The sequence below is a fragment of the Sorex fumeus genome, unplaced genomic scaffold (assembly GCF_029834395.1).
Source record: "Sorex fumeus unplaced genomic scaffold, SorFum_2.1 ptg000149l, whole genome shotgun sequence".
Classification (NCBI taxonomy): domain Eukaryota; kingdom Metazoa; phylum Chordata; class Mammalia; order Eulipotyphla; family Soricidae; genus Sorex; species Sorex fumeus.
The window spans coordinates 2672442-2697519 of record NW_026606206.1 but is presented as its reverse complement, the minus strand read 5'-3'; the positions used below and the strand labels follow the sequence as shown (position 1 = coordinate 2697519).

General features: G+C 40.8%; 1 protein-coding gene and 1 non-coding gene across 2 annotated transcripts in view; both read right to left on the bottom strand.

The window, feature by feature from the left end:
- LOC130016241 (histone-arginine methyltransferase CARM1-like) overlaps positions 1 to 25078 on the bottom strand; it is a 327432-nt gene that overhangs the window by 44262 nt on the left and 258092 nt on the right. The window contains exons 6-7 of the mRNA XM_056106917.1: positions 13090 to 13267; positions 3690 to 3780 (exon numbers count right to left, since the gene is read on the bottom strand). Coding sequence (XP_055962892.1) covers positions 3690 to 3780; positions 13090 to 13267 — 269 coding nt within the window. The remainder of the gene's footprint in view (positions 1 to 3689; positions 3781 to 13089; positions 13268 to 25078) is intronic.
- On the bottom strand, positions 4549 to 4751 carry LOC130016267 (small nucleolar RNA SNORA73 family). Its single transcript, XR_008791220.1, has one exon. It is a non-coding gene; the product is annotated as a small nucleolar RNA SNORA73 family (small nucleolar RNA).

Genomic DNA, 25078 nt, shown 5'->3' with positions numbered 1-25078 from the left:
TCAAAGTTTTTACGTAAACTTTGTTTGCCCCCTTCCTTCCTCTGGTGGCTCCTAACTCATTCCCTCAGGATATGCCCGAAGGCATTGTTTGGTTCCCCTTCTCTCCTTTCAGCCAGTGTATAGCCACCACATTGCCTGAAATCATAGAAACTTTTTTTAAAAATTTGTTTATTTATTGAATCACTGTGAGAAAAGTTACAAAGCTTTCAGGTTTAAGTCTCGGTCATGCAATCATCAAACACATTTCCCTTCACCAGTACTCATTTTTCTCCAAGAAGAACCCCAACATACCCGCCCTCCCAACCCTCCCAATGCCTGTGAGGCAGATGAATTCCAGTTAACGCTCTATCTACTTTGACTCGATTCATTGTTTCGACAAAAGATGCATCATTATTATTTAGAGGTTACACCCCCAAATCAGACCTGTTGAAAAGACGTTGTGAAATAATTTGTTTCTACAGCTGGTTACAAGAATCAAATCATGATGCACGGCCACTCTTGCGGCCGCGCAATTTTGGATTTCTGATATTTTACTTATTAAACCTGGAAGTATTTCTGCTGAGAGTCAGATAATTATGATATTGGTTTCTGTGGCTCTAGAGCCATGGCCGGGCCGGAGAGCCGCTCGTGGGGGGCAACTCGTGACCTCGGTAGGGCGTGAAGGACGAGTCCGGAATGCCCCCTTTCCCAATCATAGAAGCTTTTACATACATGTTTATTGAAACAAAGTTTACGTAAAAACTTTGACAGAAATCATATAAACTTTCACCATGATCTGGGTCAATGCAACAAGCAGGCCACACTGCAGCTCTCTCCATAATAACCTCTACAAAGGCCACAGAATTAGGAAAATGAAGGCTGGGAATTTTGATAACTAAATATTTTTAAATACTTCTCATGCTTGTTGACTAAAAATAAAGTGGCTCAAATGTACCAGCTATCAAAGAAATACAGATTAAAAATAAACTGACCACTATTTTTTTTCTTCCCGAATCAAATTGGCATCTAGAAAAAAAAATCCCGTATGGGCAAGGCTCAGCAGACATTCTCATATACCACTGGTGGAAGTGTTAATTGCTAAAACTTTTCAACAGGGCAATTTGGCATTATGTAGGATTATATATGCATTTTAAAGTTCTTTCTTCACACCTTTTGGTCCAGCAATTTTTGCTTCAAGCAATTTATTGTAAAGAAATCATCAGAAAGCACACCATGATTTTTATTAAGAGGATGCTCACTAGAGCACTGTTTCATACAAAATTTAAAACCAAGAGCTCCGTGTTAGAAGTAACACATTCGTAATTTTGGGATAGAACTCATAGGATTAAAACAATTTAATGTATGAAATATAGTATCAGAATCATTTGATGTATGAAAATAACTGAATTTACAATTAAGATAATTTAACGGAGGAGCTTGGGCCAATAAATGTAGTTAGCTATAAAAGAAACGCTCTGTTATCGCGAGAGAATATTAAATGATAGGAGACACTGTATATTTAAAAAATTAGGACAGGGCCAGAGTGATAGTACAGCAGGTAGAGCTCTCTACTGGTATGGCACTTGCCTTACACATGTCCAACCTGGTTCGATGCCTGGCACACCAAATGGCTCCCTGAGCACCACCAGGAGTGAACTCTGAGCACAGAGCCAGGAGAAAACACTGATCATTGCTGACTGTGGACCCCAAACAAAACAAAAGAACATGCTGTTCTCTCAAGAGACCATTATTCTCTTAAGAGACTATCTGGAGGGCTGGAGTGATAGCACAGCGGGTAGGGCGTTTGCGTTGCACGCGGCTGACCTGGGTTCGATTCCCAGCATCCCATATGGTCCCCTGAGCACCACCAGGAGTAACTCCTGAGTGCAGAGCCAGGAGTGTAACCCCTGTGCATCGCCAGATGTGACCCAAAAAACCAAAAAAAAAAAAAAAGAGAGAGAGAGACTATCTGGAGAGTACATCACCACACAGACTTAACGTTCTGGTTGATGGGTACAGCTGTAGCTGCCTAAGACAAGGCTTCCATACAAATTTAATTGCTTATAAAAATTCCATCTGCCAATATGGGGTAGCTAGTTTTTGCCCCTTATCCTAGTGCTCTGTGGAAAGGGGGCAGTTTGCAAAGCAACAAATGGAACTTATGCTATGATGATTCTGGTTTTATAAAGAAAAAGAAAAGAGGGGCTGGAGTGATAGCACAGCAGGTAGGGCATTTGCCTTGCACATGGCCGACCCGAGTTCGATTTCCAGCATCCCACATGGTCCCCTGAGTACCACCAGGAGTCATTCCTGAGTGCAAAGCCAGGAGTAACTCCTGAGCATCACCGGATGTGACCCAAAAAGAAAAAAAATAATAGAAATATTGGAGTGGCATCAACTTAACTTAAAGAGTAACTATTATTTCTGGACATGTTTAAGGTTGCTGGGGTTTTATTGCTCTTTCAAAAACGTTTCATGAGGAAATACCACGTGACAGGCACTGTTCTGGGAGACTGAAATACATTAGTGCAAACAATAGCATTTGTGCCCTTGTGGAAGTACAGATACTTTAGCAGGTGAGGATACTAGAGAAAAAGCAGATCAGAAACAGATCAGGGAATGGAAGGGCTACACCTTTAAATGAGTGGTCAGGGTAGGTCTCATTGGTTGTGACACTTTATGGAGGTCAAGGGTCAGCTGCGTGAATATTGAAGGGAAAGTATTCCAGAGAGGCCTGGTTAGCAGATGCAAAGGCCCTAAGTTTGGGATTATGCCTGATGTATCCGAGAATCAACAAAAAGCCAGTGTGTTAGGACCTAAACAAACAGGGGTCTGATAGGGCTATTCTCCTTCCAATGCTCTCTTGACAAAAATACCTTTTTATAAAAGAATGCCAAAAAGAATCACGGTCACAGTCCTCCCATTGTTCATCGATTTGATCGAGCGGGCCCAGTAACGTCTCTATCATGAGACTTGTTGTTACTGTGTTTGGCATATTGAGTATGTCATGGGTAGCTTGCCAGGCTCTGCCTTGCGGGCGAGATAGTCTCGGTAGCTTGCCGGGCTCTCCGAGAGGGGCGGAGGAATCGAACTCGGGTCGACCATGTTGGCTGCGTGCAAGGCAAATGCCCTACCACAGTGCTATGGGCCAAAAAGAATGTTGGTTGAAAACTGGCAGGGCCTTTGTATGAGTTCTCATTGCACCAAGGAATAAATTCTTAAAAGGTGCAGTGAATTATCCAAAACCCATCTCATGCACACAAAAGTTGGTGTTACTAATATAACATCTGCTGAAGGTATGTTCTAATAGAAGCCTAGAACCAAAGGAATGAAGGTTAAAAAAAAATAAGTGGAAGAAGAGCAGGGAGGCAGAGGGTACCAATAAGAGGAAGGGTAGTAAGGCCATCTTTGGTGAGTTCCGGATGACATAAATAGTTCCTGTCTACTCAGTAAGCGGGGGGGGGGGGGGGGGGTGAGTTTGTTTCCTCAAAGGGACATCTGAAAAGGTCTCACAATTTCCGTTTGTCTCAATCAGGGGTAGGCAGGTTATTGGCATCTAGCTGGCAGAGGCCCGGGCTACCGGTGAACATCCAGTAAAGTACAGGGCATCCCCCACTCCCTCCATTCACTATGCGACCTAAATAGCAATACTTTAAGAAGCACCACTTAGCTCTGAAGGAAAAGGAAGTGAAGAAAGCAGAGAACATTACCAAAAATTGGCTCTGGAGTAGTGTTCCATGTAGAGTTGTTCATCAGAAAAGGGGGCCAAATGGATATCGCTGAATGTCGGGAACATCATTCCTAATGAGCAAAAGACAACAGACCAAAAAGTTGACTCTTACAGTCTTCTGATTGAACACTTAATCAACCAAGCCAAAAAAAAATTTTTTTTAACTGTTTCCTTCAACGGCCAAGACTCAGAGACTATAAAAATCAGCTCCCGGAAGAGAACAGTGCAGTCTCCTGCCCCCGCGCCTGGCTGTCCTAGCCGGGGCCCGTTGGAGGGGAGCAGGTTGAGCTTTCCTCCCCACCCCGACCAGGGCTCCAGCAGCCAAAGACCTCCAGGACCAGCCACCACCATGCTGAGACCACTCTCCGCACACCTGAAGGTACCGGCAGAGGGACAAAGCCACGCGGGTTCCGGGGCCGAGATCGCCAAGCCTACTCGGATCGGGGCTGAGCATCCTCCACCCAGATCCTCCAAATTCCAGTAGGCGGGGGTCACTCTCACCAACTGGCCCCTGGCGCCGTGTAATCCCTTCAATGGCCAAGACTCAGAGACTATAAAATCCAGCTCCCGGAACCGCGCGGCCGCAAGCGACATCTTATCACGACATCTTACTATCTCATTCCTACTTTGGACAAACTGGCAGGCTACCGAATGTAGCCTGCCCACACGGCAGAGTCTGGCAAACTACCCGTGGCGTACCCAATATGCCAAATACCAGTAACAATGATGGGTCCCATTCTCCTAAGAGCCTTGAATATAATCTCAGGGCTAGGATGAAGGAGACGTTACTGGGGCCTGCTCGAGGCAATCGACGAATAACAGGATGGTCGTGATTCGTGATTGGTTTCCTTCATGGTTTCTCTCCTTGGTCATCATCCAGAGGACTCTGAGAAGGCTGTAGGATCATGCAGGCACAGACTCCGGGCCCAGCTTGATCTCCAGTGGGGTGGAAGAGACTGTACATCACGAAGCAGAGGCCTATGCTCCTCTCTCCCACCATGGACATATCGGGGGAGAGCGACTCCTAGGATATCCGGGTTGGAAGCCAGTTCTTTTATTCTATATTTCAGTTATACAAAAGACTAACATGGACTTTTTTGCCCCAAAGCAATGCTAAGAAAATTATGTGGTCTCAAGCAACAAACACCACAGCAAACTTAAATCATGTTTTTTCAGAGTCTGCAGTCAGGAAAGAGGTACTTAGAACATTCTTGAACTCAGCTATTCCTTTAGGTGAATTCTGTGCTTGGAAGCTTACATACTTCCTCCTTGGCTGAATTTTCTTCTGAGATCATTCCTGAAGTGGTGATCAGGGATTATTTCTGATGGTGTTTGGGGCATCATATTGTCCTAGGGATGGAACCTATATAAAAAAAGCCTGTATTCCAGTCCTTTGAGTCATTTCCCCAGTCCCCTTAATTTTTTTCACTTATTTCTGGTAATACAAAAAAAAAATAACTTTGTTTTGAAAACAATCAACATTATATCATTCAATTACTTTATTATTTATTTATTTATTTTTGCTTTTTTGGGTCACACCTAGCGATGCACAGGAGTTACTCCTGGCTCACACACTCAGAAATCTCTCCTGGCAGTTCTCGGGGGACCATATGGGATGCTGGGAATTGAACCTGGGTCTGCCGCATGCAAGGCAAACACCCTACCTGCTGTGCTATTGCTCCAGCCCCCTTTATTGTTTTTATTCCTAGACTTTGTCCATGTTTTATCTACTGGTCTTTTTAAGTGCTCTGGGAAAATATACCTAAATGACAGCTTAGGCCCTTCTAGGAAGCCAACATTTAGTTTTGTTCCTGCCATCTAAAATAACACCAGAGGAAATGCAGCTTCTTCTATTTTTTTTTGTTTGTTGTTTTGGGGGGGTCACACCCAGCAATGCTCATGGCTCACTCCTAGTGAGACCATAGGGGTTGCCAGGGATTGAACCCAGGTCAGCTGCACACAAGGCGAGCCACTTTACCTGCTGTACTATTGCTCTAGTCCCAGAAATGCAGCTTCTATAGCAGGAAAACAAACCCCTAAACTGGCCTGCCTGGAGCTTGGGATTTTCTGAGTAGGCAGACCTGGGGATCCATATTATTTTTGAAATTTTACAGACACTATTTTTTGGTTGCAGTAATTTATAAAATTGCATGTGAAAAAAACATGAGATATTCAGAAATGAGAACTGCCTATGAAAAATAAAAGCAATATAAAATATAAAACCAAAAGAATAATGTAAAATGAAAAAATAGAATAATTACATAAAGTCAACATAAAAACAATAGCACCAGCAACAGTAATAGCAAAAATTTCTGGATTCTATTAACTCTGCCATGAACTTTGTTGTGGGTCCTTCATCTATTCAGTTAATCTTCAAAATAAATAAATAAATAAATAAAAACATAAAGCAGATTCTCTAAACATAAAATAATCTTAAAAATGAAAAATCTAAGAATGGAAGAATGTAAGTGACTCATTATTTGCTCGATTTGCTCGAGCGGGCCCAGTAACGTCTCCATTGGAGACTTTGTTGTTACTGTGTCTGGCATATCGAATACTCTCGGTAGCTTGCCGGGCTCTCCGAGAGGGGCGGAGGAATCGAACTCGGGTCGGCCATGTTGGCCGCTTGTAAGGCGAACGCCCTACCCACTGTGCTGACTCATTATAATAAGGGCTAATAAGTAGGAAAAAAATCCAGGCATGGGGGCCTCATCCAATTGTCAATGTCATCTAATTTGAACTGTGCTCTTCTTGAACATATTCATACAGAACAGACTGTTACAATTTAAGGCACGTTCGGAAATGCCCAGAGAAAAAGTACAATCGTACTATTGTTGGTATGTCCCTGTTTGAGTTTCATGTATTGCTATCAAATTGACGATTGCTTGATGATTTTCAAATTTCAAAACAGGGAACGACATTTCTAACTAAACATTAGAAAGAAATTTGGGAGATAGCTCAAAGGATTGGTGAGCATGCTTTGAATACTGAGGGGGGACTATTGTCTGCCGTGGAGGCAGGGGGTGGGTGGGAAAGGGGGGGTATACCGGGGAGATTGGTAGTGGGGAATGTGCACTGGTGGAGGGACGGGTGTTTGATCATTGTGTGATTGCAACCCAAACATGAAAGCTTGTAACTCTCTCACAGTGATTAAAAATTTTAAAAAATAAATAAATAAATAACCATCTGTAGCCCTGTCACTGTAGCACTGTCCTCCTGTTGTTCATGGTTTGCTCCAGCCGGCCCAGTAACATTGTGAGACTTGTTGTTACTGTTTTTGGCATGACAAATACGTCATGGGTAGCTTGCCAGGCTTTGCCATGCGGGCAAGATACTCTCGGTAGCTTGTTGGGCTCTCCGAGAGGGGCACAGGAATCAAACTCGGGTCAGCCGTGTTGGCCGCGTGCAAGGCAAATGCCCTACCCGCTCTGCTATCGCTCCAGCCCAAAATAACCATCAGGAGAGAGAGAGAGAGAGAGAGAGAGAGAGAGAGAGAGAAATTCTTAGATCCCCTGAACACTGCCAGGAGCAACCCTGGAGCACTAGACCTGGAGTAGCTTCTGAGTACTATTTAGTTCTAGGATGGCCTCCCTTCACCACATCTCCCCCCAAACAGAAAAAGATCAAACAACAACAACCTTTAAAAAATAATAGTTTCCAGTGCTTGAAAAAACCTGAAAGCTTTGGAGGAGATATTCTGGGTCCCAAGCCTAGTAGGAATTTCAAAGCTATTAGATAAAATGGAAAGAAGTAAATCAATAAAGGCAAGACTACAGAAAAATTCAACATGTTGGAAAAAGTGAGTCTTTTGATTCAACTTTCTCACTGAGTGATATGAAATTTTAAAGCATGTCACACTAAGAACACAAAAAATAGAACATACTAGAGGCAACCAGAAGGACAACTTTTGTTATGCTTGTTTAGAATAAATTCTGTCATTGTAAAGGATTAGGATGTTATAGGATTTCTCAATAGGACTATTGGGGAGTCTCTGTTCCCTCTCCCTCAAAAAGAGAAAACACAGGCTGGAGTGATAACACCACAGTTAGGGCATTTGCTTTGCATTCGGCTCACCAGGTTTCTATCCCCAGCACCCCAAATGATCCCAAGCACCACCAGGAATGATTTCTGAATGCTGAGTCTGGAGTAACTCCTGAGAATCACTGGGTATGCCCCCAAAGACAAAGTCAAATAAAATAAAGAAGGAAACATTTCATTGCTTTCAAGGTAAGATTGGGTCTAAGGCCTCAATAAAAAAAAGTAGCTTCTCAAGCAAGCACCCTTACTCTAAAATTGGTTGAGACTATTATTTGGTGAAATGAACATAGCAACCAAGAAAGACAAAAGAATGATGATGGTCCAGTGATGGTAGCCATGCACTAGGTCTACAGAGCAACGAGTTCATAAGTGCCAAGGAGGACAGATGAGGGCAGGAGGAAAGTTTCCAAAGAATATGGACATGTTGGACCATGGAAATTAGTCAGTCACGTGTGTATAGAAAATATTAAACTAGGGCCAGGGTGATAGCACAGCAGGTAGAGTATTTGCCTTGCAAAGTCACCGGTTTTTGATCCCCAGCATTCCATATGGTCCTCTAAGCACTTCTGAGCACAGAGCCCTGAGGACCACCAGATATGCAACCACACCTTTAAAAAAAAACACTTGGGGCAGAAGCGATAGCACAGTGGGTAGGGCGTTTGCCTTGCACGCGGCTGACAGGGTTCAATTCCCAGCATCCCATATGGTCCCCTGAGCACCGCCAGGGTAATTCCTGAGAGCACAGCCAGGAGTAACCCCTGTGCATCGCCAGGTGTTACCCAAAAAGAAAGAAAAAAAGGAGAGAGAGAAAGAAAAATAACAGAAAATCAAGCTAAGGAAAACGACAAAAACTTGCAAAGGATAATTACAACCACCTACAACAGGTGAACCTGACTCAGTCCTGAACATTAATAACATTGTCATAATAACAGAAGCATTGATTGTTGACAATCAAATAATGATCTAGACCCATAATTCCTTCTAGTAAATTCTAAAATCCAAAAAATAATCCGTGTAAAAAACAACATATAGATGTATATATATGTATGTATGTATATACATATCTGTGTGTATATCCACACAAATCCTGTTAATCGTCGATTGCCTCGAGCAGGTCCCAGTAATGTCTCCTTCATCCTAGCCCTGAGATTATATACAAGGCTCTTTTAGGGGAATGAGACCCATCATTGTTACTGGTATTTGGCATATTGGGTACGCCACAGGGAGTTTGCCAGACTCTGCCCTGTGGGCAGGCTACATTCGGTAGCCTGCCAGTTTGTCCGAAGTAGGAATGAGATAATAAGATGTCATAATAAGATGTTCCGGGAGCTGGTTTTTATAGTCTCTGAGTCTTGGCCGCTGATGGGATTACACGGCGCCAGGGGGCCAGTTGGTGGGTGTGACCCCCGCCTACTGGAATTTGGAGGATCTGGGTGGAGGATGCTCAGCCCATATTCGAGTAGGCTTGGAGATCTTGGCCCTGGAACCCGCGTGACTTTGTCCCTCTGCCAGTACCTTTATGTGTGCGGAGAGTGGTCTCAGCATGGTGGTGGCTGGTCCTGGAGGTCTTCGGCTGCCGGAGCCCTGGTCGGGGCGGGGAGGAAAGCTCAACCCGCTCCCCTCCAAGGGGCCCCGGTGGCGAGGACAGTCAGGCGCGGGGGCAGGAGACTGTGTATATCCACATATGTATATAAAACATCATTTGGAGATAACATCATTTTGTGGTAAAACCAGACTTGAACTGAAGTCTATGTATACTTTTTGCGAATTCTGCATGATATCCATATTAAAAATATGTTTTGTTGCAGAAATACGATGTGTTTCATTACAGAGTGTTCTCCCTGATCACTCCAGAGGTGTTAATACATGGGATATGACTGTATTAACTTCCCCCAAAGCCTCTAGATTCTGAATTCTGTAATGCATCTGACATTAAGGGTGTGCATAAGGGATTAAAGATATAAATACACTCTGGGACGCTGAAGAACGGGGGGTGCACTGGGAAGAGAGCTGCTATGCAGGAAAGCTAAATTTTCTACTAGGGAATGACATAAATAGCAGTATGATAACTTTACACTAAACTATATAGGTTAAAAATAACAAAAGAAACAGCAAATGAAGTCAAAATGGAGAGACTTTGGGGTCAGTCTTGTATTTGAGGAGATGCAGTCAAAGGTCACTATTTTTTATTTCAAATATTTTTAAAATTTTTATTTGATTTTGTGAGTTATGCCTTATTTTGAGGAAAAAAATTAGAAAAAAAATCAATCACATATTCCCTAAGGAACACACACATTAGAAAACCAATAAAATCAGTATTCATTTCTACTTGTCTATCAAGTAGCCTAATATTAAATTTTATTTCCATTTTGAATATCTGGGGGTAAAAAGATATTGGTTATTGAGTATTCAGCTTAGAGGGACTCACTGGGTGTACTTGAAATATACTTAAAATGCATCATACAAAAAGCACATGCCATATCGGAAAAAACATCTAGAAATACAGAATTCTTTGGGAACATTAAGGAAGAAAGCCACACAACTTTGCTCTTAATGTTCCTCTCCACAGTTCTGTTGTTCACGCGAACACTAGCGTTCCAAAAACATGCCAGATTGTGTTACAACAAGAACGTTGATGTTCTTAATATGAGATACAGTTTGCCTCAGTTTATTTATTTTTGCATTTTTCTCAAAGTGCCTAATTCTAAACTCCTAAGTTTTGAATCAAATAGGAGATTGCAGATGGGTCACAAGCTTAACTGATATGTGCACGTTGTAGAATTTTTGGTGAGTGTGTATTGCTCTGGGCTGGAGTGACAGCACAGCGGGTAGGGCATTTGCCCTGCACACGGCCGACCCGGGTTTGATTCCTCAGAGAACCTGGCAAGCTAGTGAGAGTATCCCACCCGCACGGCAGAGCCTGGCAAGCTCCTTGTGGTATATTCGATATGTCAAAAACAGTAACAAGTCTCACAAAAGAGATGTTACTGGTGCCTGCTCGAGCAAATCGATGAACAACGGGAGGCCAGTACTACAGTGCTACAATGCATTGCTCTGCTTATAAAATGTTTATTATTTTGCCTTCACTGGCTATCAAAGTAGGCAGAAATACTGGTTATTTGAAACAAATTAAACTGGGGTAAGAAGCTGCAAATGCCCTGAGAAGTGTGGTTTTATAACTTGATCAATTAGCTTCAATTCCTTAATAGAAAAAAAAAAAACAGGTACTGCTGGAACAAATCATCTCTCTTCATAGACAGTAAATGTTTAAGAGTCACTTGAGCTGCTGAGATAGTTTAAGATTTTCTTTTGCTTGTTGTTATTGTTTTTATAGCCATTGTTATTTTGAGCCACACCCAGTGGTTCTCAGGGCTAACTCCTGATTCTGTGCTCAGGGATCACTCCTGACAAAGCCTGGAAGCCCATATATGTCAAACCTGGGTTGGCCATGTGCAAGGTAAGTTCCCTACCCGCTGTATTATCTCTCTGACTCAATAATACAAAAGTTAAGCTGCTTGCATTGCATGCAGCCAACTGGAGTTTGACCCCCAACACCGCATGGTCCTCTGAGAACCACTCAAAGTGACCCTGAACACGGAGTTGGGAGTAAGTCCTGAGAAACTCCAAGTAAAGCCACTACTTCTGCCTCACTCCCCATATACAACAAAAAGAGTCACAGATGTGGGATTCAGGGGTAAACAGATATCGATTTGAATTCTCTTTCTCCCCCACTAATTAAAGGTGTAAAGGTGTGTTCTTGACAGGTTGCTTTCTCCCACTGAGCTTCAGTTTCCTTTTTCAATAATCCTCAGATTAACTTCTACTACTCCTTGTCTGAGTCTTGACACCATTGATACTTGGAACTGGAAACCTCTGGATGTGGGGGTCTGTCCTGTAGACTGAAGTCAGTGTACCAGCATCTGTGATTCTACCTAAGAGAGTCCGATAGTACCCACTTCCTCAGAAATGACAACCAAAAATGTCTCCAGACATTGTCCAAAGTCACCTTGGGAAGGGGTGCAAAATTACTGCTGAGAACTTCAGCACTACCCTTTTATTTGATCAAATAAGAGCCATCATAATTCACACTTTACAGAATTTTCATAAAAAATATTTATGCAAATTGGTTAACATGTACAGTTTTTGGTGAGCACAAAAATTTGGATTTTTTTAATATTAACTGAATTATCTGCAGTCTGATATTATATGTAATCAGATAATTATATAATGTTCCTCTTTTAAGACAGTAGGAAAATAAACTTTATGATTTGAGAAAAAAACTAGAAGACTTCATAGAGCTTCTTATATTATAAAAGGTCAACACTTGAAAAGGATTTAGAGAGGTATGGGATGTGTGTGTGTGTGTGTGTGTGTGTGTGTGTGTGTGCGCGCATCACTCATACAAGCAGGTTCTCCACTGCTGAGTCACATACCTAGCTTCCAAGACTTTTAAAAATAATACAGACGAGATAACTAAATCTAAAGAGTCTAGTGTTAGACTAAGTTCATTAGAGCAGAAAACTATAGAAAGAAACAAAAATAGGTAATTCTGAACCGATCTACTACGAGACCATATAAATACTCTGTAGCACAATGCTAGCTGTACTTTATTTTGGGGGGGTTAGATGGAGAGGGATCCTCAGATATGTTTGAGGGACCAATGTTTCATTGCCAGCGATATTCAGCAATCTCTGTGGTTCTGTGTTAGGACCTGAGGTTCAGTGATGCTTGGGCCTTGAAGTCCTGGGGGCTGCCAGGCATTAATACCTATTGGTGCTCGCTGGGTTCCCAGGGTTATGCCTGATGGTGTGTGTGTGTGTGTGTGTGTGTGTGTGTGTGTGTAATGGGGGTGGTGGGGGACTTGTGGGGTGGGGTCGGTTTCTCCAAAGATACACCTGGACATGCTCAAGAAGTGATACGGTACTTTGGATTTAACTCTGGTCGATCCATAACGCCTACACTATCTTCCTGGCCTGCCATTAGTTGTCTGGAGGCTAGCTTTTGTGGAAGAAGAAGATGAGAAAAATCACAGAACTGGCAGAACTGGTTTAAGATAAATCGATTCTCCTTCTTTCTGTCCAAAACTAAACAGAAGATGACAGACTTTTGCGAAGAAATTTTTAGCATTTTCTTTTGGGGGGATGGTGGTACACACCCAGCAGTGCTCTAGGCTTGCTCCTGGTTCTGTGCTCGGGGACCATTCTTGGCAGGCTCAGGGGACCATATGGGATGCTGGGGATCAAACCCTGGTCGGCTCATGCAAGGCAAGTGCCCTACCTGTTGTACTACCGCTCAAGCCCCAAATTTCAACATTTTCTAAACTATCAGTTGACCCGACTCACCATTTACTTTCAACCATTTCTTGGAGTGAAGGTAACTCTCCAGCATCCTTTCATTGAATAGCATGTAGCCCATGGGTTCAGAAACGATCACATCGACTGCCTCAGGAATTGAAATTTCCTCAATTTTCCCAGGCAAAACAATGATCTTTTCTGAAAGATGGTTACTTTTCACAAGTGTCTGTAAAAGATAAAATTTGGTATGGTTATTATATAGGATTTCATGAGAAAACAAATTCTATAGATGAAGGAGTACGATGAGGATGAGAGGAATGTGGCTTTTCCCCTTGACCACCACTTAAAAATAAACATATGGAACCGGGAGAAGTTCACATGATAGAGCATATGTCTAGCATGTGTGAGGCCCTGAGTTTTAACTCAAGCACTCCTTGGTATCCCCTTCTGTACTGCTGGGTATGGACCTGGCGGCTCTGAGCACTGACGGAGTGGTCGAGGAACAGTACTTCCAGGTCTGCACTGCTGGGCTAGAGCATCATGATGACTGGCCCACAGAACCTCCAAGGGATGGACATAGAAAGATCGCATTCATCTGGGGAATATAAAGTTAACAAAATGGGAGACTAACACCCGAGAATAGCAGAGATAAGTACCAGGAGGTTCATTCCATGGCTTGGAGGTCAGCCGCATATTTTGCGGGAGAAGGCAGCTCAGATAGAGAAGGGAGCACCAAGTATAGGGTGTTGGGAGGATCCTCCCAGGATGGGAGAAGCATGCTGAAAGTAGACTATAGACTGAACATGATTGCCGCTCAATGCCTCTTTTGCAAACCACAGGACCCAAAAGGAGAGAGAGAACAAAAGGGAATGCCCTGCCATAGGGGTGGGGTGGAATGGGGGGGACGGGGGGAAGGATACTGGGACCCGTGGTGGTGGAAAATGGGCACTGGTGGAGGGATGGGTACTTGACCATTGTATAACTGAAACCCAAGCACATACATTTCTAAGTCTACAACTGTACCTCATAGTGTTTCACTGATAAAAATTTTAAAAAAAAAGAATGACTTTGGCACCTATTTTAAAAGGTGGTTTTATAATGCCCCAAAGTAGAGAGAGAGTATGGGGGATATTGTCTGTCATAGAGGAAGGGGAAGGGTTGCAAAAGGGGGTGGGTACTGGGGACATTGGTGGTAGAGAATGTGCACTGGTGGAAGGATGGGTGTTCAATCATTATATGGTTGAAACTCAAACATGAAAGCTTGTAACTATCTCATGGTGATTCAACAAAAAAAGAAAAAAAAAAGAAAAAAATTAGCTGGTTTTACTTTTGCATAAATATTTCAAGCTTATGTGAGATGTAGATGCAGAACAAATAAAATCCACCTAGAGTCACAACACATCATTATCAATATTTTTATGAATTCCATTCCAGAGTCTTTAAAAATATACACATAATATACATGTGTATATGTGTACATGTGACTTTGGAGGGATTTTTTGAATTTATGGTTTCAGTTTATTTCCAAATGTTCTACCTGCAAAAAATATAACACAAAGCTCTATTGAGCTATCTTGTACAAATTAATGATCGAGATCCTTATTACATAATCCTTGGTTTTTGGATTCCAAAAATTAATAATTCAATGTTTGTTAACCTTTCATTAGAAGTACATTTTACAAGTATGTACTCATTTCCTTCAATGTCTTCTGTATTCTATTTAATAAATTTGAACTTTCTTAAAAGAGAGAACCTGAAGAGATCTATGTTTATTATATTTCTTTTAAATGCCAAATATGACAAGGTGATTACTTATTATATTTTTGTCTCCTACTGCCTGGAAAAATATTCCTAACAAATTTCTTACAAGCACCAGCACAGATATGTACAGAACACTCTTTTCCTTTGTGGCTCTCTAAAACTCTTAGAACTCTGTTCTTTGTCTATTTTTTTCTCTTTGTGTATATAGCTGGAGACATTCCACTCTATTTTGGTAACTTTCCTCCTGCAGCATACATGCACTTACTTGTGTTTCAGATGTGCCCGTCAACTTCTTATTACATCTTGGTTATGGTTATCTCCAACCTGGTCTATCTACATTTATTAAATGTCTTATCTAAGTCTCATGATGGAGATGTTACTGGGCCCGCTCGAGCAAATCGATGAACAATGGGAGGACCGTGACCGTGACTTACACTTAAAAATTTTCAGTAATTTTCCCCCCAATAGCCAAAGCAACCATAAGGAAAAAGAAGAAGGGGCACTTTTCATTTACCAACTTTAAATTGATAATGTAAACCTATAACAATCAAGAGAGTATGGTGCTAGAATAAAAGAGACTTTCGGGACAGTAGAATAGAATCGAGAGTCCACAGACAGATCCACAGATAATCTTCAATAAAAGAGCTAAAAATAAAGAAGCAAGGATGTCTCTTCAACAAATGGTGCTGGTAAAATCAGTCATATGTAAAAAAAAACAAAAATGACCTCAGAATTCTATCTCACACCATGCTCCCCCCAAAAATCTATTCAAAGTGACTTAAGCAACATCATATCAGACCTAAATCAATGAATTCTAATGAGTAAAACACAGATGGAACCCTTCATGACACTGACTCTCGAGACATCTTTAACAATGCTTTAAATGCTGTGACCAAGAAAACAAAAGCAAAGATAAACAAATGGGACGACATCAAATTCAGAAGCTTCTGCCCTGCAAAAAAAAAACAATGATCAGATTAAAAAGACACTGCACAGAGTTGGAGAAAATATTTGCCCAACACTCATCTGAAAAAAAGGGTTAAAACCCAAGATATATAAAGGTAAAGGCCCTCCCGTTGATCGTCGATTTGCTCGAGCGGGCCCAGTAACGTCTCCATTGGAGACTTTGTTGTTACTGTGTCTGGCATATCGAATACTCTCGGTAGCTTGCCGGGCTCTCCGAGAGGGGCGGAGGAATCGAACTCGGGTCGGCCATGTTGGCCGCTTGTAAGGCGAATGCCCCACCCGCTGTGTTTGCAAAACTTAACAAGAAAAACACAACAATAATAAACAACCGCATCCAAAAATGGGGAGCAGAGATGAACAGAAACTTCTTCAAGGAGAACAGACATATTCAATAGGTATATGAAAAAATGTTCCATAATATTGATAATCAGGGAAGTGCAAAGAAAAACAACAATAAAATATCACCTTATACCAGTGAGATTGGTACTTATCAAAAAGAGCAAGTGCTGGCATAGATGGAGTCAGGGGGAAAAGGGGGAAGGAACCCTCATCCACTAATGCTGGGAATGTCTCCTGATTCAATCTTTATGAAAAACAGTATGGGCACTTCTAAAAAAGTAAAGTGTTAAACTTCTGCATGACTCAGCAGTTCTGCTTTTTGACAATATACTCCACAGGCCCAAAACCTCTATTCCAAAGAGATGTTTGTGCTGCCATGTTCATTATAGCACTATTCACATTAGCGAAATCTGGAAACAACCAGAGTCCAAGAGCAGATGACTGAATAGAGAAATTTTGGTATACATACATGATAGAATTCTCCTCAAGTTTTTCGATGCAATCATGTAATTTGCCACTACAAGAATGATACTAAAGAGTGTCAGGTTCAGTGAAATCATCCAAAAGGAGAGGCTGAGACCCAGAATGATTTCTCTGATATGTGGGACAGAAAAAGTCACAGTAAGAGAATAACAAATGGACAAAGCAACACAATCTAAGAATTGGTCTAAAGAACTCAGCTTATCAAGTCAATGAGATGTAAGAAAGGAAAAGATTGCTGGGGAAGGACAGGGGAAGGGGTGATGGGAACTCCAAGACAATCGTGAAGAGAAACAGACACTCTGATGGGGGTGCAATGTTGGAATGCTGAATTCATTAAAGCCTATCACTGATAGTACTGAAAATCACTGTGACTAGAATTAAACACACACACATACATACATACGCACACATACATACACACACAGACACTTTTTGTTTTGTTTTGTTTTTGTTTTGGGTGTTTATTTTATTTTGTTATTTTGGTTTTGCTTATTTTTTTTAATTTTATTGAATCACCATGAGATAGTTACAAGCTTTCATGTTTGGGTTAAAATCACACAATGATCGAACACCTATCCCTCCACCACTGCACATTCCCCTTCACCAATATCCCCGGTATATCCCTCCTTTCCCACCCTCCCCCTGCCTCCATGGCAGACAATATTCCCCATACTCTTCTCTACTTTTGGGCATTATGGTTTTCAATACAGACATTGAGAGGTATCATGTTTGGTCCTTTATCTACTTTCAGCACACATCTCCCATCCTGACCGGTTCCTCAAGCCATCATTTTTTTAGTGATCCCTTCTCTATTCCAGCTGCCTTCTCCCCTTTGCTCAGGAGGCAGGACATTGAAGCTAAAAACATCTTTAAGGACGAAACAGCACTGACCATGCAAGTGGAAGCAAACATAAACAAATGGGACTACATCAAACTAAGAAGCTTCTGCACTTCAAAAGAAGCTGACCAAAATACAGAATAAGCCCACAGAATGGGAAAGAATATTTACCTAATACCCATCTGATAAGGGATTAATATCCAGGATATACAAGACACTAGTAGAATGTACAAGAAAAAAACCTCCAACCCCATCACAAAATGGGGAGAAGAAATGAACAGAAGTTTCCTCAACAAAGAAATACAGGATGGGAGAAGCATGCTGAAAGTAGACTATAGACCAAACATGATTGCCACTCAATGCCTCTTTTGCAAAGCACAGCACCCAAATGGAGAGAGAGAACAAAAGGGAATGCCCTGCCCCAGAGGCAGGGTGGGATGGGGGGGGGTGGGGGGTGGGAGAGATACTGGGATCCATGGTTGTGAAAAATGGGCACTGGTGGAGGGATGGGTGTTTGATCATTGTATAATTGAAACTCAAGCACAAACATTTGTAAGTCTACAACTGTACCTCTTGGTTTGTCACTAATAAAAAATAAATAAACTTAAAAAAAAGAGAAAAATAAGGCAAAAAAATAAAGTAAGATCAAGCTAGAAAGAAAGAAAGAAAGAAAGAAAGAAAGAAAGAAAGAAAGAAAGAAAGAAAAAGAAATACAATGGCACCAGTCTTTAAATACTAGAATAGTCTCTTTGGGAATACCATTCTAGATCTCATTCTATGCTTGTTATGCAACATAATTTTATTGGCATTAGAGTATTTTATAGATGTATCTTAATTCACTTAACTGACCCTACATATTGAACATTTAACGTAATGACCGTAAGGCATTTAAATCTGGAGATATACTCCCCACTACTTACTTCATATTTATAGGATACATATATACACACAAATATATACATATGTACATATATATATATATATATATGGTTTTAAGGGCTTCTGATTTACATTGCTTCATTGCCTAAGGGAAAGGGGATTCCATTTCCAAATGTCCAGTCCTACCTAAATTTTGTTTTGTGGAGTATGAGATTATCCACACTAATTCAGTTTATAAAACTGCCTCTTTGAGAATGTGCCTTGCATGCAGCAGCTCAGGTTCAAGGATTCAATCATCTGCACAGCATGGTCCCTTGACCAATCACAGGAGAGTCAAATCCCTCCCCCTGCCTTCCACAGAACCAGGACTAGCCCCCAAGCACCACGAATGTGCCCCCCAACCCTACAAAAACAGAACTTCTCTACTTCGTTTATTTTGTCCCCAAAGACACAATTACATGGTTTTTTTTTTTAAGTAGCAGAATAGTATTCAGTGAATATGTTACAGCTTTTTTAGTCAGTCATCTGTGGATGGACGTCTATTTCCTGACTTTATTTCTTTATGTACCACAAATGAGTAACATCATTTGGTATATGTCTTTCTGCTTCTAACTTATTTTGCCTAACATGGCACCATCTAGTTCCATCTATACCGCAGGAAAAGGTTTCATCTTTTCTTATAAGAATCAGGACCAAAATTCCCAAGAAATTAAACAGCCAAAAGTTATGTATGTGGGAGCCACAGCCACAAACCACCCCCAGCTCAGCTATCCGAGCTCATTTACCAGTTTGGCTTCAGAGACCCATAAATAAATATCAAACAAGATCAAAAGCCACAGTTAATTCAGTCCTGCCAATGCTGAACAGACAAGGGTAAATCAGAGGTGGGCAGGTTATCCTGGTGCCAACCCAAGCAGAGCTCCTGGCAGCTGCTTGCTCCCACAATCCAGAATTGTGCAATATCCCCAGCTGGACTCCACCATCTCAGGACGGACCTCACTGAGGTCTGTCATATAATCTGCTGAAAATTCAGGTATGACTGTTTTGCGACTAAAATCTACAGGGCTTCTCAAGGTCAGGACAGGCTACCTCCCCCCACCTCCCTGTACTTCTAGAAGCCTTGGCAGTCACATCCACACCCCATAGTTGCCACCCAGTTGAAGAGCTATTCTAGCCTTACCTTCGGGTAAAAATACTAAATGCCCTGAACAGACAGGATGATCTCTTAGTACCTGTATTGCAAACCATAAAGCACAAAAGGAAAAGGAAAGAGGAAAAGAAAAGTGCCTGCCTAAGAGGCCGGTTGGGGGTGAGGGGTATGGTACTGAAAGATGGTGGGAGGGAATGGAGGGACATTGGTGGTGGGAAATGTCCTTTGGCAGAGGAGTTAGTGTTGGATCATTGGACGACTGAAATCCAATCACGAACAGCTTTGAAATGGTCCATCTTAATAGGTAAGGTAAAGGTAAAGGCCCTCCCGTTGATCGTCGATTTGCTCGAGCGGGCCCAGTAACGTCTCCATTGGAGACTTTGTTGTTACTGTGTCTGGCATATCGAATACTCTCGGTAGCTTGCCGGGCTCTCTGAGAGGGGCGGAGGAATCGAACTCGGGTTGGCCATGTTGGCCGCTTGTAAGGCGAACGCCCTACCGCTGTGCTATCGCTCCAGCCCATCTTAATAATATTCAATAATTTTTTTTTATAAAAAGCAATGTGGAGTTCATGCTCACTTCAGTCAGCCAAATCAGTGGCTGAATAAAGAGCTCCTACATTAAAAAATAAATAAAAATATAGAAATAAAGAATGCAAAGAAGCAGCGCCCGTGTTACTCTTGCTCCTCTTCCCCTTTCCCTCCCTCGGGGCACACCTGCTTCTTGCCTGTAATCAAGGATGCTGAGCATTGCACAGGTCCCTCTTGGGCCATTGGTGCTCAATTACCAGTGTGCAGAAAGCAAGGCCCCTGGAATTGTGTTTCCAAGGAAGAGCAAATGGGCCCCTGGAGGATCCAGTCAGATGTGAGTGAGAAAAAAAAAAACCTTGCAAACAAGAACTTGTTAGCAGGGCAGTGAGTGTAAGAAAGAGGGAGCAGCGGATGAGGGAGACAGGTGCAAACGGAAGGGAATAAGAAGCAAACAAAGAGATTTTATTGTCCTTGTTCCTCTCAGGGGTTACTTAAGGGCTACATTTGAAACTAGGGTTCTCTGCACTGAGCAAATGTATGCTTCCTGATCAATGCAGAACCTCCAAAGATGACAAGAGGAAGTAACGTGAAGCTTTTATGAGGCAGATCTTGCCGATCTTTTTTTCTTTTTGGCCAAGAAACACACATACACACAAACACTGGCAACTTCATACACATAGCTATTTTCTTCTGATGATGTTCCAGAATATTCAACAATATTCAACAAGGCAAGAGGAATATCAAAGAGACAGACAAGCTGCCTTCTGGGTTTCAAGACTTGGGAAGAATGTTTTTGACCGTTATAAAACAAGCACCAAGAATATAATGTCCTTAGAAGTAATTCACAGAATTGTGTGTGTGTGTGTGTGTGTGTGTGTGTGTGTGTGTGTGTGTATGCATGTGTGTGGTGTTGAGTGGGGGTTATATCTTTGTATATGCTGTTCGCTGACTTAATTGTCCTCTGGAACAAGGTAAGTTTCCTTCTGTAGACTGTGAAGATCTGACAGCAGATACCATGTCTACTTTGAGCAGAGTTGTTGGCACATGAAAACATCCAGCAAGTAACAGTTAATTATATCACCATCTTCATAGGGAAATTAGAATTCAATTAGATACAACATTTCATCTTCGTAAGGAAAGTTATTGCCATCACACTGGCACCGTTCAAAGAGAAAAGATCATTTCCCTCCTCTCTCCCAATGCTGGGTCTCTGGTAGCAGGAAAATGAAGAGTTACTGAGTAAAAGGAATCTGGAGCTAACTTTGTCTCTCTCTAAATGCTAGCATAACTGACAACTGGGAGAGAATAATTTGTATGCCTGGGGAAATGTTTAATTATGAGAATTCTAATGGATAAAAATGTTACTAAGTATTAAGTCTGACATAATCATTGAGGTTATCTTCCTTTCAATGTCTTAGTGCTATTTCATGTCTGAAAAAAAAAACAAATTATATTGCAACAATTATTGTTATAATGGAAAGGAGTTATGTCTGGTGCAATTGATTAATGTCCTGTGTATACACAAATCTTACATATATCTGTAAAAGCTTTCAGAGCTCCTGAATGTACGTACATGTTTATGCATGCTAAATATATATGGTTATCTGAATTTTATCTGAGTATGAGTAGGTATCTACTGGCTTACTCCTTAATAACAAATATTTGTCATTCATCCATTTAATATTTTTACAAATCACAATTTTACATTTAAATTATCTTTTCACATTGTAATGTGTCTCTTTTCTTTTTTTTTCTTCACTTTCTCTTTCCTTCTTTTTAAAAAAAATTTTTTTTAAGTGGGGGTTACAGCTAGTGGTACTCAGGGCTTACTCCTGGATCTGCTCTCAGGGATCACTCCTGGAAGTTCTTAGGGGACCATACGGGATGCCAGGGATCAAACCTGGGTTGATCCCACACAAGGGAAATGCTCTCTTCCTGAAATGCTCTCTTCCTAAATAATAATAATAATAATAATGTACTATTATTCCAGTCCCTAACGTGCCTTCGCTCTATCTACGTTCTTAGTTTCACTTTAGCTTTTTGCTCTAATTAATTTAATTTTCTTCATGACTTTTATCTTCACTTTCCCTTATTTTCCTTCTTATCTGTATGTTATACAGCATAAAGTACAAGAGCTAGGGAGACTTGTTTCTGGGCAATGGGCCTAAGTTCAAGTCTCTGCATCTCTACTTCATGGTAGATGACAAACCCTTGCTTGCGTTACAAAAACTGAGATTACCAAGTACAGGAGGAAAGGACAGGGGATGAAGAGGCGAACTAGGGATGACACAGAGATGGTGGTGGAGGATTTGGGGCACTTTAGTGGTGGTGAAGGCGCAGTAATTTTGCAAGGTGCAGTAAACATCAACACCTAATATTAACATTATTGTAACTATATTGCCTAAACTATCATCAAAAATTAAATTAAAAGCAAGTTAATCGCAAGCCCCAGTTTCAATATAAATAGAATGGCAATAATATTAGCACTGTCTTCATGGGCTGCTCTGAGACTTCATGAGATAATGTATGGAAAGTGATTTATACACTATTTGGCCAATGAAAAGTGAATGTAAATACCACTTATTATTCCTAATTGCTTCCCTTTGGAGTTAAGCTAGATGGTTAATGCTGTTTCCATCAGAGCGGGAGGTATAGGTGTATGGGTGTAGAAAGTTTGATGCCTTCTCCCCCACCCAATAATACATTGGGGTCTATTAGATCTATTTGTGGATTTTGAGAGGGATTTCTAGGAAGGCTACTTAAAAGGGAGAGAAAAATCCAAGGAAAGGTATTTTTGAGTCCTTTCTACTGCCTAGAACATGGATTTGTGAGTTGAAGACCATGCAGTCAACCTGCTCACTGAAATGACTTTGAGGCGATGTCACATACCAGCATCATGAAATGGAAAGATGCCTGGGGCCCTACAATTTTTCCAGATCTGCCATGTTGCCTTTGATCCTCTCTTCCCCTAAAAGTTTTCTTCACGTGAGATGAGTCAGGCCTAATGTGATTAAAACAATGTTAATTGTCAACTTGGGTTTTCTGTTAAATGCAGATGAGCCAACAGATACATGTTGGCTGTACTACTCAGCTTAAGGGATCTAATAGCTATGACGGCCCTAACAGAACAGAATGGTCTGAGAACTCAGATACGCTTCTACCTTTTTACTATCTGTATTTGTGCTCCATATGGGCTCCCAGAGAGCATCAATCATCAGGGGATGTAGTTCTGTGAATCTCCAGCATAGCTATGGACTTTAAAGTAATGTTTAGTATCAGTACATAAACAAAAATAGAACTTCTTACTTGTTCCTCTGGGAAGATAAATCAAAAGTACAGAGTTAAATAATTTTCTAACTAGAGTTGTAGTTAGCTGTGCTTATAATTTTGTAGCTTTGCTTTTGGAAAATAAATAACAATCTTTAATGAACTATTTATCATTAATATTAGTATACAATCCAATATATCAATATTTATTATATTATGTGCTTATATTAATTTATTAAATAACATTAGAGTTTTATTAATCATTGTGATCAATAATAAATCAATGATTATAACTTTACCTCTCACAAAGTTATTATCTCATATCTACCAACACTGTAAGGGAGATATTATTTCCAATTTCTAGGTATTAAAATTGATTTAATAATTCTATAAGGTTATTATGTTTCTTTCTAGCAATTACTAAGGAAATTCTTGACTGAAACAAATTATTTTTAAAAGCAAAAGTGACTTAAAATTTATACCAATAAGTACTTGAAATAGAAATTTTTAGGTAAATATAAATGACTGACAAGTTATATGTTTGATTTGGCTGATTTACAAGTTATAAAATAATAAGAGTAAACTAGTTATAAAACAACAAAAGTGAGCTTTGTTGAAAGAATTTTTGTCTAAAATATGAGTCTGAGATACCAACATTTTAATAATTTAAATATGAAGCAATTTGGGTTATTCTAGGTTTTATTTTCACAAAATGCTATAGTGAATATAAAAACTGTCTCAGGCTTTACCAACCCTAAAATGCTGCATCTTCTTAAATGGTTTCTCCTCAACTGTGAAATTCAGCTAATTAGCCCATCCTTGGCTTTGAAAGCAATCAGAGACTTGGGACTATCTTAGGACCCGATCTGTAGCCAGCTCCGGAGAGCTTTGAAGAGAGCAGATGAATAAATGGTATTGCTTCTTTGTAGTGAAGTCTGATAAAATGCATATGCCACAAAAAATGTAGCCAAGGAATTATGCTATTTTTCCCCCTCCAGGTTCTTCTTAAGAAGCATATCCAGTCTAAGAAAGTTGCTCATTAAAAAAAATAATTTTTAAAAGGTCAAGCAAACAGTTTGTTATGAATACAGGGAAATATTTATGACAACCAAACACAGATCTAAAGAAAAGTGTTAGCTCATGTGGAACTCCATCATGAAAAGACTGTAATTAGGGACTTACAGAAAAAAAACATGTAAGAGGTAGTAGAACTCTAATAATAACAAGGTCTAATAAAAATCACATTTACTCTACTCTCAAAAATATCAAGAGACTGTTGGAATTTGTGTGCTACTCTTCTTCCTTCTCCAGATCACTTTCCTTGATGCAGTGATTGTTCAGTAAGAACAGAGATGTCATAACTTCTTTCACACTCACATTGCCCCTTGCTTAAGAAAAACATGTGGTCAAGATTTGGATAAAGTAGGGACTGGAGCGATAACACGGCAGGTAGGGCATTTGCCTTGCACGCGGCCGACCTGAGTTCAATTTCCAGCATCCCATATGGTCCCTTGAGCACCGCCAGCCGTAATTCCTGAGTGCAGAACCAGGAGTAACCCCATGTGCATTGCTGGGTTTGACCCAAAAAGAAAAAAAAAAGATTTGGATAAAGTAACCTAGAGCACTCTAGCTTAACAAAAAGTTTTCTTCCAAGATGATCCCATTCCATACATTGTCTCAGTTAAGCTTTCCCTGAAAAATTCCATCCTCAGTGATGCCCTAATTCAAAATGTCTAGACTGACTTATGATCCTTAACATCTTTACGGCATTTATTGGCACTTTGAAGGAAAAATATTTCAACAAGAAGCAAACTGACTTATTCC